General features: G+C 36.4%; 1 protein-coding gene across 2 annotated transcripts in view; it reads left to right on the top strand.

Annotated features, from left to right (window-relative positions):
* Positions 1-21,453, top strand: part of LOC130596793 (connector enhancer of kinase suppressor of ras 2-like) — a 187,442-nt gene that overhangs the window by 154,388 nt on the left and 11,601 nt on the right. For both annotated transcript variants that reach the window (XM_057404747.1, XM_057404746.1), the window contains exons 15-19: positions 4,216-4,264; positions 7,488-7,536; positions 8,866-9,041; positions 10,267-10,340; positions 16,488-16,559. In XM_057404747.1, the coding sequence (XP_057260730.1) occupies positions 4,216-4,264; positions 7,488-7,536; positions 8,866-9,041; positions 10,267-10,340; positions 16,488-16,559 (420 nt within the window). The remainder of the gene's footprint in view (positions 1-4,215; positions 4,265-7,487; positions 7,537-8,865; positions 9,042-10,266; positions 10,341-16,487; positions 16,560-21,453) is intronic.

Below are 21,453 nucleotides of genomic sequence, written 5' to 3'. Positions count from 1 at the left end.
TGGTCAAATAAATGCAAATCAAAGAAATTATTACATCCAAAATTGTTTAATCAATGGTAAATATATATTTGCAGTTTGTTTTAACTAGAATCACTTTATATTACTTCTAGTTTATAATCCTATCCATTACTGCCAGAATATATTGACTGTAACTATTACAGATTCAAAAGATGAGGTAAAAGGTAAGTAACACTCGAAAGAATTATTGTTGTTTCTAGACTGTATTCATTCATTGGGATTTATTATCTGTATCCTGTCACCTGTGGAGAGGCCAAACCAACAGCAATGTAATAAGATACATCAGTTTATTCTGAGACAGTTAGAACTTCCATTCAGTGATGGATTCAGTGATCCTATAGGTAATAGAAAGAGAATTGGGAAGTTATAATTAAGAGCACTGCTATTTGTAAGAGACATTCTATTTAATTTTCTTTATGAGCATTGCTTATGTGATCAAGGGATGCTTAATTTGTATGCAGCTGGTTGAAATCAGTCCTTGTTTTCGGTAGATATTCTATATATTTTACAAGCTAAGACACTATCCCTTACTAGAGTTTATGGGATAATTAAAGATGTCTTGTTATCTTTTTATGGCAGAAACTGAAAACACATTCCTCAAAAGGAAAAGAGGAATGGGTGTCAACATAGAGGTGGTATTCACAGTTGCACTTGCTTAGTGATGACTTGTTTCGTGAAGCAGTAGCAAGTCACTTCTGTTCATTATCAAAAGAGGTTTTGTATGAACAGAAAGTCAGGTTACTCAGCATTCTGGTGCTGCTCTTAAATAGATATAACTGCTCTGAAAGCAAATGTGCGGAAATGTGTGCAGCTATGCTGTTAATTTCACATATGCAGTCTTTGGTAGGTGACAATTCCCACCATTCATGTGAAATCTTTTACTGAGTATGTTTTTGCATTCTGATTCCTCCAGCTTCTATCAAACACATTAAACTGGTATATAGTACTCCTGCTACTCCCATATTTCTAGGTTTTTCCATTCTAGTTTGTTTTTCAGAGATTTGTTATTACTGTTTTCTAATCATGCAACACTGCTCCTCATTTGAAACCCTGATTACAAATCTTATCAGTACACTTGCACTTCATTTGCATGTGCTTTAAGATGGGATTTGGAATTTACCACACCTACTCAAGTCCTTTACATTCTCAGTGTTTTGTTTCCACTTAGGTCAAATTCCCATCCTTTTTTTAGCTCAATCTTGTTAACCTTCTACTTATATGTTCAGAAGCATCGTTCAGCCTGAATACTGAGTCCATACTGACACCAGATTTAGACTGTATTTAACCTTGGTCTGTGTTTGCTTCTTAGTACCTGCATTTCTCTAATTCTTCTTCCCTTTTTATATTTATTTTTGTTTGCTTACAAACATAATTTAATCAGAGTTCTGAAGACTGAATAAGAGGGAGGCAACCTTTTTATCCATAGAAATTCCAGTATATGCCACACAACTAGACAGAGCATTATCACCACTTACAATAGACATTGCTCAAGTCCTTTACATTTCTGTCAAACAGGAATACCTCAGAAATCCATTTGAGGAAAATTGTATCATAGAATAAGTATTTTAGAATAAGCTTTATTACAAAATCAAATTCCTTTTAAAGTTGCTGCTTAGTATTTTCCCTTTTTATGTCATACTCTGCATTGACTGTTTCTGCAAACACCCTGAAATAATTGTTTGGTTTGTTACTGTTCGGTTTGGGGGGGGTTTAATTGGTATAAGTTATTCATAAGCGATGGCTCCTCCTTTCTCTAGATTCTGCCAGTTTCAAAACCAGTATTACACAAGAGCAAGAAAACAAGTGCCTAGAGATCATCAACTGTTTTAACTGATTTGAGATGTATCAGTCCAGGCCATTACAACCATACTCTGCATGTACTACCCCAACCCCCTCCCGCTTTTTTTCCCTTTTACTTCTGTAACAACTCTTTTCCTAAAAATAAAGGTGAAGAGTAATTATGATGCAGAGTATTTCAACCAGAATAGACAACATTCCAGGGTTCCCTCCTGTCTGAAATAATTGGGTCTGCCACTTTCACACAGATCATTTACTTGCCTAAAGAGAAGATCAGTATTTCTTCTTCTGTGACCTGTAGATTTGAATATTTGAGGACTAATCAGACTTGGGGAGGAGTATTTGATACACATAAAATCTTTAAAAAAAGGAAAACCATTTGATACACATAAAATCTTTAAAAAAAAAGGAAAACCAAACACAAAACCAAGAACACCTCTTGCAGACTGTTGGAAACTATGCCCAAATAAGAAAAGTAAGCTCATGGTACATTAGAACACCCATTTCTGACCTTTCATAACACGCCAACTTTTGTAGAGCTTTCAAAAGTTCAGTTGCAGACTGCTGCTGTAACTTTACAACATAGTCGCCGGTGAAAGTCTGTGATTACTGTAAGGAGACACATTATTGTGTTTGCATGGAAGCAAATAAAACTTGACTAAGGACTTTTTACCTAAAAACACAGATGTATTATTCATATTGTATATTGGCTGAGAGAAAGAATGGGAGCATTGGAACTGACACTTTCCAGATGGGTCAAAGCCAGGATTAAAGAAACAGACCAGAAACAAGGGGGTAAATGCCCAGCAGGGCTGAAGTGCATTTATGGCATTCTCATGGGCAGACAGAAATGGAGTAGTAATGACAAAATCTGCCTTGCAGCGGTTTAGGCGTATGTCCATTCCTTTACTAACTGTTGTAAGCTGAACTTTTCTGATTTTCAGTTGTTTCTTTCAACCCTTGTAGTCTACAGACTGCTCAGAGTTTCTGAGTCTTGCCTATTAACTTTGATGGTTTTAATTTTAATGTTATGCATCCCATCTTTTCACTGCTGTCTGGAAATTTTCTTTGATTCAGGACTGAGAGATGTTGTTAACTGACAATGAAGCAGTTGCTTCTACTGGTAAATTTGATTTCTCTTAACAATGGAAATCATCTAATGAGAAAATGCCCCTTCTTATCTTGCTGACTGAAGATAGATAGTAACATGACCAACAGAATTTGAGAATATGTTAAAAATGTCACAATCCTTTGATTACTTTCTTTAATTTCTCCATTTTCCCCTTCAAATCCTTTCCCATTCTAGTACTCCTTTTCTGTTTGTATGACATACACAAAAACAGTCACATTTTTTAGGGTTTTCCCATTTCTCCTTTCTCTAACTTCTGAAAACATGAAATTTTATCTAAACCCTGGGAATTGTGTCTCTGCTAGATCAGACAAAGTTGACCCTGATTCAGTGTCCTGTTTCCATCAATGTCCGATACTGTTTGTAATTTTATAAGGAAAGCATCTGGCGATGCTTTCCTGCTTTGTACTCTAGCCTTTGAAGACCTCCAGGAGAAAGCTTGGATACTCCATAGATCATATTTTTGCATTTTTAAGGCTACATAATTTTTTATATCCATGGCATTCTGTATACATTGCTGAAGACACCCAAAAAGTAACACAAAGGAAGACACGTACTACACAGTTTGAGTTATCCTTGGTTTGAGTCTGTAATGTCCTGGGGATGACATTTTGCACCTTTGCAAAATAAGGAACATTATGAGTCTTTCCTGAAGGTCAGAATTATCAGTTCAAATACAAATCCATAAGCTGTTCCATTTTCAAAACGCAAATTACTCTTAAAACAGAATTGCTAAATTACGCATATGTCTACCTTTCTCCTGCTTAAAAATACTTCATCTTTACCATTTTAGATTGGGCAGTAGGAATCCACTGTACCTGTGTTAAATGCTGTTGATGCTGCAAGAAATGCACAAATGAGAGTTATCCCTGCAACAAAGAATGATTAATGTATCCTAAAACTGTAGTCCTTAGGAGGGAGGAATTGCGTTGGTTGCTTCAGAATCCTAGCTGATCAGGGTTGAGTAGTTTTAGGCCAGTGGTTGAACCAGAACTAAATATTCCCAGAATATTTATGTGCTCTTAAATCAGAATATGAAGAATGGCTTTGTGTTTATTAATGACATTAGCACTGTTCATTGGAAACAAGGGTTACGTTTCCAAAGGGCCTCCCATTCAAAGCGCTGTATTTTAAATAGTTTTGATACATGATCACACCTGTAAGCATACTTGGAATGACTTGGAAAAGCAGAGTTTGTGTCTAGGTGCACTACTCACTCAGATTATTTTTTCCCTGTAGTTATTTGACATCTTTCTTCTTTCCTGTCCTAGATATGCAAGTTCTGCCATTGACCATCAAGGAAGCACATCCATGAGGAAGGTAATGATTCAGAAATGCACTTTAAAAAAAAAAACTCAAAAAATTCAATTAATTGTCATATTTTTCAAAGCCACAGAAGATATCACAAACCTTGACGTCTCTCTGTATTATGAAACAGCTGAAAATAAAAAGCTAGGTATAATTTCCACGCTCAGTGCAACCACAGCAGGTCAGTGTGCATATATTTCTTCCTTCTAACTGAGCACTGTTTCCACTAAGTAAGTGATAAAAAACTTTTCAAAGTTGACCTATGTAATTCTGCCTCCCAAATATTTACAAAGTGAGGCTAAAGACCAGTGACAGTAGCAAGAGATGTATGAATACATCTGTGGTTTGTTGAGAACCTGCATTTGTGTTTATTGACATGCTGCCCCTACCTGCCAATCCTTCCCTCGCCTGCTGCTGGTGAACACAGAGCGGTGGCTGTTCCCAGGGATGCTGGTACTGCAGATAGGTGCCCCGTTCTTTGTGTACTTTGCTAGTGAATGCACTGATGGCTGTTTGGAACTTCCGAATAGTTTTCCCTAAAACCTCTTTAGACTCAAAATAGGAGAGGTGCGTGCAACCAGTCTTGCATTAATATAATAGGCTTGGTTCCCTTCATCCTGACAGGTAACTGCATCTCTAGTCTCCAGGGCATTTTACATAGCAGAACTTTTCATTTGGTGATGCTGTGACAGCACTGCTCCTACTACACTGTGATTATGTTGAGGCCTCATTAATTTAGCTTCATGTAGCACAGATTCAATTCTGCCTCTTTCCCCCCCCCCCGGTGTGCTGCTATCTGAGTTGTGGTGGGAGGGTGTGCTTTTTGTTTAACATTCTACTTTGCGTTGTGGTTTTGAGATGAGAACTTAAATGCTGACAACCATATCGTGTTCTCACATCATCTGTCTCCCATAGCAACTCTGAGTCATTTTAGAGTTGCAAGTTATGTTTTCCTACAGTATTTACCACAAAGTTAATTATATAGTAGTGCCTTTATCTCAAAATATGAAGCTTGAATTTTGTAAGCTAGCGGTGCTGAGTACTGTTTCTCAAGGTATTGCAAACCATTCACTTTCTCCAGTTTTCTTGCTGTGAATACGTTGTATGTGTGCATAAACAAAACACAGTAAGGCCAATTAACTTATGTTTTTAGAAGAGTTAATATTTTAAGCTCTCCTTGATTTGTTGTGTCTGTATTTCATTACTTCAAAACTTTTATACGGAACGGTGCACACCAGTTTCTGCTGAGGATCATGATGTGTGTATCCTCCAGCTGCTCCATTTTTCTTGAAGTTCTTTAACCACATATGAAAACCGTAATTTAATTACAGGCTTTTATTCCATCACCATACTTTGTTTTAGCCTAAATTGTGAAGAAATTTGGTGATCTCTTTTTCAGAAATAGAGACTTGCCCTGTCCTACTGCGTTTTTATGCAGAAAGAGGAATATCGAACAGATTGTTTCAGTCACAGTCACCACAGAACTCCAGTTGGCACGGTTTGACTGACCAATACTGCTGCCTTGGCTTGCAAGACATGAATAAAGGCCCCAGTGTTGCTGTGCAGCTTTGATACTTTGTCACAGACTTACTTGTGTTTTTTTCATTTTCTGGTTTTTTACTACTTTTCCTATAGCATAGGAGCAAGCATTAATCTTCGTCTTCTCTAGTGCTCAAAACAAAGGGATGGATTTGCAGTTATCAGCTTAAATGGAGAATACATGCTGTGTTACAGTGATAAAACGTACATGCACTTACAGAGCTTGTCACCTGTCAGAATTGCAGTATATTTGTGAAGCATTCATATACTGTGACTGACTGGGAGAACAGCCTGAGACAGAGCACAGAACACCTGTGTTCTCTCAGCCAGCTCCCTCAGGAGTCAGGAATTGCTGATTTCTTCAAGGTACTACAAAACGTTCATGCCATTCGACACTATAAAGTGGCTGAATTGCTAAGGGTTGCAAACAGGTCCCTGCCTGTGCAAAACAACTCCCCCCTCCTCCATTTCTATTTGAAATAAAACTCCAATATTTGGTGACCTCTTTGCAGCTGTTGCTTTTCTGTAGTGCCTAAGATGGGATCCTTCATTATTCTCAATATTAATTTAAATAATTTTTAACTTTAATTCTAATCCTCAGTTATTTTAAATTTTCATATTGTGACATTTAAACAATTAGTATGCTGCAGCACAGTTAATAAGGACTTTTATAGCACGTGTTTGCTTTTTGACCACATGGTGAGGACCTGCTCTAGGGTCAGGTAAGCAGCCTGGGAGAAGGGAATTATCTGTAGTCATATCACAAGTTAAGGCAGCACGGAGATACCCCTCAGGGGCCGTGGCGCCCTTCTTCTAGGCCCTCTGTGGAGCTGAATGTTATCTGTCACAAAGGAAAAGTCAAGAAAAATTAAAAAATGGCCCTTTCTATGCTATTTTTGGCCTGGATCTGCTGGTTTATCACGCTGTGAATGTCACTGGTTTTTCTACCGGTAATGGCAGCATAAGTTACCTATCAGGCAGCTACTTCATTATGTTGACTTGTAAGTTTTCCCCTAGCATTTACATGTTGGAGGTAAATCTTTACCATCTTTTGAGTAGTATCCCTGTTTTTTAAAGTTTTAAGTAATGAGATGCTTTTAGGTTTTTCTTAAGACTCCAGAATGCTTTTATGATGATACAAAAGTAAGAATTTATTTTTTTCTTCTCAGAGTTATTCTGTCAACCCACCAACCTAAAAACTCACTTGTTTTCTGTAGTTGGAAACAATTAAAGAATGGGACTTCAACACGTCATTGAGCACATGGCTTTACACATCAACTATGTGATGTTTGTGACGGATGTTTCTTTCTAAATGAGTATAACTATCTCATGTATACTTACCACAAACTTCAGGTATCATTCATTTTATTAGGTCATTCACATGAGTTTATATCCTTAGTTTTCAAACTACTGCATAACCATTCATGCAATGAATCCTTGATGATTTCATTTAAATTGTAATTAATAACTGGGGAAAAAATGGGATTTCAATTTGCAGGCATAGAACTGTGTTTTCTTTATGATGTTTATAATGGCAGCAAGAGACAAATGACAGAAATGAGATCTATGATAACTGATTCTATGTTAACGGATCCTAAGATAACCATGGAGATGGGAGTGAACACCAGCCTTTTCATGAACAGCTTACTGTTACCTGCATTGGGTTTTCACAATCTGTTGGTTTTTTTTCTTCCAGTCATTCCACTACGCTTCCCTCAGGGTAAAAAGCAGAAAATGGTCAAAAGGTAACTTCCTTATGTTAACATTTTGAAACTAGATAATGAGACTTCCTTTCTCATAAGAAATGATCTGGATCAAATGCCAAAATTCAACTTCATTAAGTTATTTCTCAATGTGATTGTAAACCCCAAAGTAAAACACTAAATAAATGTGTTACAAGGTACAGTGTTGCTAGATGTGGTGGTAAAACTTCTTCTCACTTAAGTTCTTCTCTGTTTCTTACCAACTCATGGCCTATTTGAGACTGTTTAAGCAATGACCATATGAAAACTAGTTACAGCATAATAAATTTGTATGAAAGCATATGGCCACTGTGCTCTTTTTATTCTATTTGTTTCTTCAGCATCCTTTCTATGAACATTTTCCTTTTATTGTATTATACATTTTTAATTCTTCTAAGCCTGACCAGGACACAGCACAGCTATTCTAAAACAAACAATACGTTAGGAACTTGGCTGTAGAATGTTGCAGAACAAAGGATGGCGTTTTGATGTTATCTACATTTCTTTACTCTTTCACAACAGGATAACATAGTTGTTCCACTGTACAACAAATACAATTCTTGTAGAAAAATAAATTTGATTTTTCACAGAGAAATGTCTAACATTTTAATCTCCTGGAGAGTCTTTTTCAGGAAAAACAATGACATAATTATGACAAAAACCTGTTCTTTAGGATCATAATTTTAAGCTGCTCAATTAGGATGTATTGAAATAACAGACAAAAAATCCAACTTCCTGGTGCTGGGCTTTTAAACAGAATGCAGTAAAGATAAAATACTGTTCTTCAGTTAAATTCAGGATAGAAGACATGTAAGCATGTGCATTTTTATGAAAGTGAATGATCTTTCTTTTTTATTGACTAAAAATATCGACTATAAAAATTGAGTTTAAAAATGCCCAGAATTTGACAAGCCTTCTATTCCTAAAAGTAGTAACAGAAGATATATGGAAGAAGTAGTGTCTACATCTGTATATAGATTATGACATTCTCTAAGTTTCAGACTGAGGGCTAAATTAATACATTTTTACTTTGGAATGATGCAGCCCATCTTAATCAGATAAAAATGCAGCCTTAAGAGGAATGAACCCTTTAGTGATTAAATAAAGCATTACATAAACCAGGCCCTTTCATTTTGTATTCATGCTGAAGCCAAAATCGCAGAGCATTGTCAAATTTGGAAATAGTTCATTCCATTTTCTCTCCCTGAAATTGGAGAGAATTTGGCTTCAAGGATTTTGAATTGAATCCTCATTAAAAATTAGTAGCATGTTTATATAGTTCTTTCACCCTTCCATTCAGTGGGATGTCTCACACTATTGTTGCCTTCTCAGGGAGCTCTCTAACGAGTGGGAGCAGAAGACGGATTTCCTGCAAAGACTTGGGGCATGGAGATTGTGAAGGCTGGCTATGGAAGAAAAAGGATGCCAAAGGTTATTTCACTCAGAAATGGAAAAAGTACTGGTTTATTCTGAAGGATTCAGCCTTGTACTGGTACACAAACCAAAATGTAAGTATACTCGGTGTTTGGAGAAAGCCAAAATGAAACCTTAAGCTTTATAATTCTTTTGAATAAAGTCTATTTTTACTGCATGATAGGATATTTTAGTAAACTGCCACTTTAACTGTCAGGTCTGGGTTGGTCTAGCTGGAAATATTTTAATTGAAATTATATTTTCAGGTCTCTGAGTCCATGTCCAAACTTAATAAAAGAGCAGATGTTCGTGTCATTCTTAAAGAAATGAATATGTCAGTCACTGACACTTTTCCACAGATAGCATTTATTTGGACTAAAACAGTGTTCACACTCAGCTCTCCTCAGTTTCAGTTGTGTGTAGGGATGTATACAGTTTAACCATTCACGTTAGTGGAGTATTATGTAAGCAGATGTGAACATCTGAATCTGTAGATCTCTACCTGAGAGTTATTCTTACATAGATGTTCCTCCTGCTTTTTGCTGAATTAGTCTGGAGTTGGCAGTTTCTCGTGTGTAAAACGCTGTTCTTGGCGAAATTTTATTGAAAATCACTGGGCCTACGCTTGTGCAATCTGCATATATGTAGGAAAAAAATAATGGTGGGGAGAAGCCAAAATTCCTCAGACTGCTGCTCTTCCATTTGTATGCATTGAGCCTCAGTGCCAAATCGGATCTGTCAGTGTCACAGCCTGCTTTGATTACTGATATTTTACTCCGTATTTTCCATTTTCCATAAGAGGACAATTTTACTAGCATAATTATCCTCAGTTTTAGTGGTTTCTTGTCAGACCAAACCAGTGCTGTTTCAGGTCTGTGGGTGATATAATCACTGGTGAGCTCACTGTAGGAACCTGCTCAATTACTATTAGCAGGGCAGATGGTCTGCATAATCGTGACTTTAAAAGGAAGCATCCACAAAATAGTTTTAAAATGTAAACTATGTGATGAAGAAACTGAGAATTCTCTGTAGCTGTCAATGTCTTGAATGCTATTTTAGGTACTGAAAGGTTTTCTGCAGTCTTCAGCAAAGGGGAATTAGGATCACTGCAGCTCCTTTACATAATTGTCAGTTTAGTTACTTCAGAAAAGTTATTGACACTGTATGATTAAGTTAATATATTTCTTTAAGTAAAAACATTATGTGGGAAATGTTCAGTGTTTCAATGGGTTGGATGTTTGTTCTTAGCATAAGACCCAAATGGCTACTGCTCTTTTCTCTTCATGTTCTTCACAACTGCTTTTTCTTCTCATTTGATAGGATGAAAAAGCAGAAGGATTCATTAGTTTACCTGAGTTCAGGATAGATAGAGCAATTGAATGCAGACGAAAACAGTAAGTAATGTGTAAATTGTGTTTGTAAATTAAAGGATCGCTCTTTGAAGTATGCTATATATAGTACTGAAAATTGGCAAAGTGAGAGAAGGCAGTTTCACAGAAACCCTTTAAATCTGTACCTAAAACATAAAAGATGCACTTAACCTGTATTGTTTGCCTTTATTATAAAAGATATAACTTAATGTAAATTCCATATACTGTCTTACAAAGAGTTGGATAACTATTTGGTCAGCTATCCAGATAGCCCAGTTACAACTTCAGTTAAATAAAGCAAAAGACAATGAATTTGTTAGTCAAGAGATAAAATTTTCTTAGGTTCAGAATGATCATCTTGATAAGAATCAAGCATGAAAGAAACAATTCTCATATGAAACACCATACAAAATGCCATAACAAAGGATGGTGAATATAAACTTCATTTCCTCCTTTATGGAGGAAGCTTACATACCCAATATTGTGTTATTCTCAACTGGTAAAATATTTAGGTTCCAGATGCAAAATGAGCATTGTATTATTGCTTTGTGCCTATTGCTACTACTGCATTATGCTTCCAGTAAAAAGCATACACTAAGCTTTGCCATACTTAAGGGATATTTAATAACAGAACTCATTGGAAATTGTTTGCAAGCAGTGTTGGGATTGCAAAATGCAAAGCTGTCAAACAGCAGGTTTAACAGAACAATCCCAGTGCTTTGAGACAAACACTTTGCTGGTATCTCCTGTATTATTTGCACATGAGTTCTATATGCTGCATCTGGATTTTTGAAACTTGCTGCCACGAGGTGCTACATAGAATAGTATTGAAGATACTCTCTAACTAAAGCTTTCATACTTATAACTAACCATCCTGAATTTCTGTTGTGCTTGTCCAATGACTAAACACAATTTTGGGCTGAGAAATACAAGACCTACAGCTATGAACACGTGTACAATAAAAATATTGACCATATAAATTACAACTGAGACTGCTCATCAGATCAGACCTCTTCAACTGCTTTTTCTTGTCTTGAGTTATTACTGTCTGTCAGAGAATTAGAAGACAGTGCAATTTATACTTCTATTATTCTTTTTAGCTGAGGGTATCACTATAGATATTACACATGAACTAAGCACTATAAATACCTCTAAGGAATGAGTAGATATTAATAATTATATTGGAAAAAAATACCCCCAAAATAATACTCTTTTGTTAGAATATAAAACACTTCACAAATTTCAATGAATTAACAAAGATCAAACAGAAGGTCATTGTGCACAGCTAGAAATAGCTTCCAGAGATTTCCTCTAAGCATTAGAACACATTTCTTCAGAACACTTCTCAGAGTACTATTTCTGTAGGGTATGTGCACAAGAAAAAGTCCGATTAACTAAAACTTTGCACACTATTGAAAACAAAGTACCTTCAGGCTTCGAATCCTTTCAAAAAGAGGTACGTCCAGGGCTAAAAGTATAATAAAGACATTAATAGTATTCCCTTTGTTCACTGAGCTGAATTTCCCTTTGATTTCTTCCTTCAAGGACTCTCATTTATGTATTAACCCACTGTAAAAACTACACCCTACTTTTGCCCCTGTTTTACTTGCTCTTCTGAAAACTGCAGAGAAAGTAAATCCAATCCAGTGTTCACTCACATTCTAGTATATCTAGCTTATGTGAATGGAGGCCCCTGCTTGTATGGCAACCAGCTCTAATCCACAGCCTCTCTAAGCACACTTCCAAAGCACTTACCTATCCTCCTCTATGTTATCATACCAGGCAGGACTAAGCATGATTGCCATTGCCTGAATCCACTGAAAGGCTAATGGTTCTGGTAAGCATAGGGACAAATAAAATTAAGGAGATGGTGGCCCATGTTGGCACAGCATATGCTGGCAAAGTTCTAACTCAGTTCATTACTGTCTCTGCTAGACTAGAGGGAAACGTTCCACTTAGGATTTTCTTGCCTCCTTTTCAGAAAGCTAGTGAAAGTCAGATTTTCCAAGATCAGTTCTCACTTCTTTCCACTTTAGGAAATCTTTTTCACTAGCATTATCATTTTTCATTGAACGGTGGAGTTTCTGTAACATAAATTCATTGCAAGCTTGAAAACTGAAAATATGAATGTGGTTGTGCTCTCACTTGTGTATGATTGAGTCCATTTTAACATTAATGTAAAAGCTAGTAAAGCAGTTACCTTGACAGCTAATAAGACCAGGGGAATGAAACCTAGCTCTTTCCTTTCTTTTTTTTTTCCCTTTTCTGTAGGTTCATTTATTTTTAAAATAAAATTTCAAAATAAAATCCCCCAAAGTACACATAGTATTTTAGTGCAAAAAGAAGTCCAGCTAAAATCACAGCATTAGTTTTCTTTTAGCTCCCTCAAAATCAAAGCTAAGAACATTTTGGTACTCAGCTTGGATTTCCCCTCAAATTTCTGTTATTTTCAGAGCCCTCCGTGTGAAATGTTCAAACTTTATTGAACAAAAGAGTTTGAAGTCTGACTACAATAGCCAAGATTTGTCTTTTCCACTACCCTGTCAGATGGAGAGTGCTGTTTTATAGAATGACTTACTGATGGCCATAGCATACATTGAATGAAATAGCCTAAAGAAAGATTTCACAAGAATGTATAGTAATTGAATGCATTATTCTGTATGGTTTGATGATGTGCCTCTCTAATGCATTTAATGAAGGTACCCTGATTATTATATGAATCATGGCATTATCTCAGACTGGTTTAGCTCTCCAGGCTATATTTGGATGTAGAATGACCTTGTCCCTGAGAGAGGAGGTTTCTTGCATTGACACTGAAAAACTTTCCACCTCTTTAAGGCAACACCTGCATTTTCATGATTTAAAATCATTATAGTGTATTAGAAATCTTATTTAAGTTTGTGTGATGTGGAATGACCTGAATATTATGGTATTTTCAAAGATACTCATAATTACAACGGCCCGTAATAAATTACATATATAATTGCTCATTGTTAACTAGTGCTTTGCCTGAACTTCCAAAAATCTTCACCAGGTCAGAATTTTCATTGCATAGTTAATGCATATTCAGGTCTTGAATTTATGAGAGCACATACCATGCTGTTTATTGGAACTGTGCAGTCTGAATTCTATATAAATGTCATTGATATAGCATAGGTAGACATGAAGTTGTCCTAAGGTTGCTACAGCTTCAGTAATTTTTATTACTCCTTCTGAAATGAACTTTACAGTCTTGGTAGGCAGTAAACCAAACTTAGTGGGCCCCCCCCAGGAGGACAGCTAACAGCTTACCAGCCTGTGTTAACTGGAGTGCAGGCAATAGACAAAGGAAGTGATTATACCCTTATACTTGGTACTCATAACACCACATCTAGATTACTGTATCCAGTTTTGGGCTCTCCAAAAAAAGGCAAAGGTAAAAATGTAGGTATTGTTCTTCTGCATTATTCATATTCCTCTATACTTCTAGATTTCCCTGGAGAATTTTCTGCAGTTCTTAATGCTAGCATATCTAAATGCTTCCCTAATAATAATCTTTGTGACACTTCTGGGAGATGAAAATGGCTTTATTGTTATGTTTTGCAGCCCAGAAACAGAACTGCAAAACATTTAAATAAAAAGTTTCCACAGAATTGAGATCTCCGTTTCATAACAATAAAGGCTTGTTTTCTCCAGAGTATGTAAATGTGTAACAATAAAATACATTATTGCATCTATGAGTGCTCACCCGTTCAGTAAATTATCAGAATATCAGGCACAAAGATATTAAGGAATATCTAATAACCGATTATGAAGTCTGTTTGCTGTGACTTAGCATGTAAGAAATCCTTTGCATAAGCAGAAGACCTGCAGCATTCAACTGATACCTTGAAAAAATTCTGCATTTTAAGACACATTCACAAATTCTGTACCAACCAAGACAGAAAGTGGCCTTATCTGTTGCATGATCCTGATTCACCTCTCCAGCCAGTCCACTCTCTGCACCCTAACTGAAGTAGGGCTCGTGGGAGAGTGTAGAATTCAAATCCATAATCATAGATTGCATCACATTACAAGAGCACAGTGGAGCCAAATTTCAGTTCTGTTTATCGCACAGGCTCTGGCATATTGTAGCTTCTAAAAGGTTGACTTTGAATCCCTGATAGTGGCATTTAACGCTTTTATGTACATAAATTTCCTGTCTAGGAAAATAATCCTATTTACAAGCAGAAACTCCATCATGTGATACTCTATCAGGATTAGTCAAGAGGATTAGAATCTTTAGATCCACCACATAATCCTCTCCAATTTGAGCCAATTCTTTAATCTCAGAACTGGAAGACAGTTGGGCAAATGAAACACTAGAAGGTGGAGATGTTGCACAGAGCTCATACCAACTGAAAACTGCGTGCTGATGCAAAAAATACACCCGTCAAAACAGCACACCATAGTATAGCAGTGCAGGAGTATTTGTTTAGTAATTACTTCCTATTTTTAGTATTAAGGGTTCTGTTAGGAAGTTCTTTAAGGAGGTATAGTGTTTGTTAATTGCTTTATAGTTACCAGTGTGTAACATATCACTTTAATATATACACGTGTCTATAAAGACATAGAAAACTGTTTCATATTTCTTATTCACAGATGGATATCCAGTTTTGCTAAAGCAGCTGGAGTTGCGGGTAGTTAGCTGGCATAAGGGGAGTAAATAGTTCTGCATTAAGAAGCAGGAGACTAAAGATGATAAGAATTTTTGTCATTAAAATTATATTACACTAATGAGGTAAACCAAATCATAAATGTACTTAAAATTAATGATCAAAATCCCTTGCATTAAAATCTTACGATTCAGCAGATATAATTAACAAGTGTATGCCATCTAGTGGGCATGAGGAAGGTCTCCTCCCTCTTTGGGGTTTCCCATGCACGCACTATTTTCGTTTGTAAAACACAAGTAGCTAAGGAGAGGAGGATCTGCAGCAACAATTACCAATGTCCAGATGCTGAAATATTCTTTACCTATCTCTCAATTCTTCTTTTATGCAATTAAGACGTTTTATGATGACCCTCTGTGCAAAGGTAAACTTAATATACATCTAATCTCATGAAAAAGGAAACAACATAAATACAACTGCTGTTATCTCATTTGTCTTTAAAACATCTTTTAGGGAAGCCTGGCACTGTATACATTTTTATTAATAGTATCTATAAGGAAGTCAGTGTGCCAAGTGAAGCTTCTTTAGCGTTCGTTTTTTCTCTCTGAAAACTACAATAAATCATAGTAATTAATAAAGCACTCATTTACTTGGGGTATGGGTGGTTTTAGAGTAACTCGGCATAGCAATTGCTGGAATTAGAAGTGAATTAGAGTTAAGACTCTCTAAGAAACTTCTTTACTATTATCTGCTTCCAAACAAAGCAAACCTGCCACTTACATTCCCTAGAACTTTCCATACTGCTTCTGTTAAACTCAAATTGAATGAATATTGTAATTGGGGATTTAAAATACATTGCATCAAATTTAGGAAACATTCCTTTACTTAAGTTTACTCTAGAGATCTTACAGGCTAATGGCTAAGGAAAAAGAATTTGAGTGTCCTGTATTTTAAATTTCATCTCCAGTCGAATACAATTACTGGCTGGTTATTCATCTTTATATTCCTTCTCTGCCTCATTTATTAACTTAAAAAAAAAGTGGATAAATTCATGCATATCTTCAAAATCAAAGTTGAAATAAAAACACAAGACAGTTATAACAATAAGCTGGCAGCCCTCTGTATCTGAGTAGGACCAAAGCACAGTCATCTAAATATATGAGAAGAGGTGATGGGATTAAATTCTTATTCCTTTAGTTGATCTTTGGACTACACCTAAGATGTAGTTAAATATACTCAATAAGATTTTTTAATTCACCCAAGAATTTTTCAGATGCGTAATATCAGTGGTTATTGAAAGGATTTATATTTCTAAGTCATTCAAGGGCTTTTTACAAAATAGGAATTAGGTTTGCAAATGTAGATGTAACTGGATCAGTAGGAGCCCATCTATAAATTAATCCAGCAAGATTCAGACTGCAGGTTCAAAATGGCTATGAAGCCCCTACCATGACGAGGAATCATAGAGCAGGTCAATCTTGCATATTCATAGACAAACTGTCTGAAATAAAAGGTATTTTTATTTGTGTTTATTCTATAGTGCCTTCAAAGCATGCCACCCCAAAATAAAGAGCTTCTACTTTGCAACAGACTGCCTTGAAGAAATGAATAGGTAAGTTATGCTTCCTCTTTATCATGGCACTCCAATAACTGAAATTGGTATTTCATCTCACATAGAAATAGACTGTTGGAGCATGATGTCATGCTGATTGATAGTGTTCTCAGAACTTAGTCCACACAGTTCTCCATTAATTCTAACACATGCATTACACTGTGTAACTCTACTGAAATTTTCTGTCAAGCTACATGTCAAAATTTGGCAAAGATGTGTTTGGAAAGTTAGTTCTGTTGGTCTCATCTCCACTCAACAGGATACCCACATGATGGGATAAGATATTCTGAAGTTAGATCTAGTGACAATCCTCAGTAATGTGACAGGACCTAAAACCAGGCACAAGCAATTTGAGGTATTTTTTTAATCAACCAGGAAGAGGACTGAACCTCTGAGGTGCTTTTTATATTTCATGCCACAATCTGAAAATGAAAAAAAAAACCAAACACCAAAAAACACAACAACAAAAAGCCAAACCCCCAACAATGACAAAACCCTGTGGTAATTAACTTATTCACGCCATCACTCTCCCCACAAGGCACAGAGCTAGGAAAGTTCAATTTTGGGCATTACTGTGTGCTTTTAAATGCCCCTGGATGTGCTGGGAGGACACTCAGAACTTGACTGGACAAGGCCCTGAACAACCTGATCCAACATCAAAGCTGGCCCTGCTGTGGGTGGGGAGTGGGAACAGACAACCTCCTGGGACCTCTTCTAACCTAAATTACTCTATGTTTCTATTTTGTGATTCAGTGATGAAGGCAGAGGTCAGATAAAGGTGGGACAGCAGCTCTGATCCTCAAAGGCAGAGTCAAATGTTCTACCTCCTCCTGTTACTTCACTAATTTGTTTATTCCCAGCTGAGGTAAAAAGCAAGGACACATGGGACAATGTTACCGTGTTCTGAAGCCTTAAATCTTTCCTCACGTAGACGGCTCAAACTTTGAGGTTTAGTTAGTTTTTTCTGTTCCCGGACTTAGAAAGACAGAATTACTTTAGAATGCAGCTGGATCTTTTTCTTTATAATACTAATGTCTAAAAATTATTTTTAAATTGAGCATTTATATCCGGTGGCTTATGTAGCCCTTCAGGAAATAGTGTATTGATGCATAAGATTGGCTGCATTGAAAGAGTTGAGGCCAGTTCATCATCCACTGATGAGGATGATGCTGGTTCAGTTATCCAGAGTATCTCATTGTGGCTAGCAGTCATTTTTAGGATATAAATTTGCTGAAACATATTGTCTCCAATGTTAATAATGTTCCATTGTTCATTTATGTGATGTGGCTGAGATTTCTTTGGTCCAAAACTGAAGGGAGCTTTTTCTGCTATTTTTAACTGTGCATTGTCCCTCCTTTGATTTTAGCTACTTTGATAGTTATCATTTGCTGAAGTGCAATTGATCGTGTCTTCCTGTTACACCATAAAATGCTCTGACTCAAGGAGTCTTGACATACATTCAATAAACTGCTCTTACAATATTAATGGATTTTTCTATGGGGAGTCAATGAGATCGTCTTTGTGAGAGTTTACAGCCTTCATTGGGAAGGTACCAGGATATATCTTCATATCATACTATCATTTCATATCATTTAGTATGGAATTTTTGAGAGCCTTTTTCCTGACTTTTGGGGACTGATTCCTATGGGAGAAGACAAAAAGTGAACTCCTTTTGAAGTATTATTTGCACTATTTTTCCTTCAGAAATGCTGTTCTTGTAGAATAACTGGAATTCATTCTCCAGTCCAAATGATGGATTACTTTGCTGCCTCTTGGGCATCCCTTGCAGCTTTTAAATGCTTCCTGGAATTCCTTCTTCAAGATATTCTGTGTGAAATTCAAAAATTAATAAGCAAGATTCACAGATGAAAAATGCACTTGAAATCCTAATTTTACAAATCTCTGTCTTCCCAGCAAATTGCTAGCTATCTGAGGAAAAAGGGCATCTCATACTCCTGCAGCCACCACAACATTTAACTGGATTTTCTATCCTGATAGAACGTTAGAGCTTTCATGCTGAAAAGTAAAGGAGTTTTAATATGGAGAGGGCCACAACATCTCTTTATTCACTGTGTGGGGACCATATACCCTTTCTTCAACTGCGTTTACCACCAGGTTTTGTTTTAACACCTGTTTTTAGAGTTTCCTGCTTCACATTCACTGTTTAATAATTTTTTCCACTCCAGAATATTTTAACCTACCTTTATCACCGCATTGCTGTTGTATACCAATGGGTAGTAATTGATTTGTATGTAGCAGGTAGAGTCACTCTGCTGCAGCTGAATTTTGCCTGCTGTGTTGTGTGGTGCAGACAGACTTTGTTTTGCAAAATTAATGCTCACGCTGTTTTGTCAGATCTTACATGAGCATAGCTGTGTTCTTAGGAATGAATTAATAATGAAATTGATGAGCTCATCTTTTGCTTGCCATGGTCACAGGGTGCTCCAAGCTTGTTAAAGGCCTTATTTCCCAGGAGTGCTTCATCTACTACTGTATCATGCATAACCTGTTTATGGCTTTAATACTCCTAAGGAAACAAGCAGTGAATTTAATATTCAGCTGTTTTACAATATCTACTTTATTTAAAACTTGCATGGGATTGAAGTGTGCACTGCACTGTATTTAAAATCTCCTTATGGACTCCAAATATTAAATTTAGAAAAGTTTGCATTTTATGCTGACTAATTTGATCACATTTGATTTGAATAACTGGGTTAACTTTGCAATTTTAATAACTTCCATACACCTTTGCATTCATTCAAAAAAATAGAACAAATATCTGCGACTGGGTTGCTCCCACTATTTTTCAAGTAAACAGCTGAAAGATTATAACACAATATTTCTCTTAAAAGGAAACTCTTTGAAAATTGAAGTATTCTGAATTAAATCTATATTGACAATAAGTAAACTTCAGGATGCATATCTTTTTTGATTTTTATGTATAGAATATAACCAAGCAAATTACTCACAGCTTTTTCTAAATCATCCTCTTATTACTGAAGTTCACTCAGCTGTCTTCCTTAAATTTGGGGCATTTTAGTTTCTTTGATAGATCTTGGCCAAATCATGTGGTGGGCCAGTTAAATAATTAAAAGTATTAATACATCTTTTACAGTACTAACTTACTTTCAGTCTTCACTTACGAATAAGGTAGCAGCTAAGAAGATATCTCAGCAACTAAAAATTTCAGACCCATGTTCCTGTTAGACATTGCCCATCTTTTAAACAAGAGTTCCTTGAGAAGTGAGCAGGAGAGGAGTCATGTCAGATCTGTCTGCCCTAATTTAACAGTTCTTTAACAAATAGAGCTGAATATGTTATTAAAGAGCTCTTGCTCCCCAGTTCCTTACCCAGTGAAAAGCAAAGAGAGCATTCTGCAGAACATGAAAGGCAATTTCAAATAGAAATCCCTGCAATGGAGATTCCCAATGGTGGTGTAAGTAAACATAAACATCGTGTTCTCTCCTTCTTCCTGTATGTTCCTATAAACTTGTTTCAAATCCAGGAAAAATAGTCCATGCCCAAGGCCACTTCAGTCCTCTAATAGAATGCTCTCACGTAAAAGCTCGTAAGTTGCAGCACCAGTAAAACAATTTTCTGATCAGAATTAGCTGCAGGCCCCAGAGACCTGATTAAATCACTATGTACGGGGAGTGAACAGTGCAATAGGAGAGCTAGCATGCTCCGTTTGGGGAAAATACTACACCAGGAAGTACTAGTACATGGCTGTACATCCTTAAATTCTCCTTTTCCTGGCTAGTCACCTAACTCTTCCTTTCTATGATTTATGGACTACTTACTACAGACTTGTGAAGTACCATTTTCCAGTTAATACAGTTTGAGAACCCGTCAGTTATAGCATAGCTCTAAGGAGTTTGCAGTACACAACTACAATTATCCAATACCCAATCGAAATCAGCATTCAGGTACGAATTTATCCCTAATGTGTGGGAGTTAGAGTTTGCATTGTCTTTCTCTACTAGTTCATATTACAAAACTAACTTAATCAAATTCTGCTGTAAATAATATCGTTGTGAATTAGTATGGTTCTTCTGGGAGTTAAACAGTTTAACTGCATTTAATATAGTGGATTTTTGTGATTACAGTGCGGTACCTCTCAGTGATGAATGCACATGCATCACAGTCACATATTGTGATGTTGTGCCGCAGATATAAAGTTAACAGTGCAATACCTCAAGTTTTTAGTTATGAAAATAAGTAATATATACATAATTAAATAAGCCAGGCATTTAACAGTATTGTTTGGCCTATATGATCTGATTACTTGAAGAATATGTGGAAGTAGAATTACATAATTTCACAAGTAAATCATCTTATTCTTATGAAAGTTGCCATCTAAACCCACAAAAAACCCCACTTGTACCTTTTCAGACCATACTAAACTCAGTTCTCTTGCTCATAAAGAATATTTCATGTCTTCAAAGGTTTCTTTTGGGCCAAGCACTTTTACAGCTTTATACCCCTTTCTTGTACTTTGGTAAGACTGGTAGAAAATTATCTGGAGAATACTATGTGGCTGCACATGCTGAAGGATATATAATGTCACAGTCAGTGTAGGAAGCTGCAGGCGAGTGCAGCAGCCAGTACTTGTCCTTAAGTGGATGCCCAAAAAGTTTGATGAGTTACCCAGAGTAACATGGTAAATCCAATAGTACAAGGTTACAGAAGAGTAAAATCCAGAAGCCACATTTGACTAATGAAGAAAATATCTTATTGTCATCTTAACAGATTCCTGTAAGTATCAGCTTCCGTACCTTTAAGTACCAGCCCTCTGACTACAAAGGCATAGTAGTGCAGCTGGCTGACAGGGTGAACTCAAAAATCCCATTAAGTGGAAGCATATGCACGGAGGGCACAAACTGCCACGGTTCAC

Source organism: Pezoporus wallicus, unplaced genomic scaffold (assembly GCF_028554395.1).
Source record: "Pezoporus wallicus isolate ANWC-B61680 ecotype Strahan unplaced genomic scaffold, APGP_CSIRO_Pwel_v1 contig_5104, whole genome shotgun sequence".
Taxonomy (NCBI): Eukaryota; Metazoa; Chordata; class Aves; order Psittaciformes; family Psittacidae; genus Pezoporus; species Pezoporus wallicus.
The sequence above is the reverse complement of the archived record's forward strand: the minus strand, read 5'-3'. Positions and strand labels throughout refer to the sequence as shown.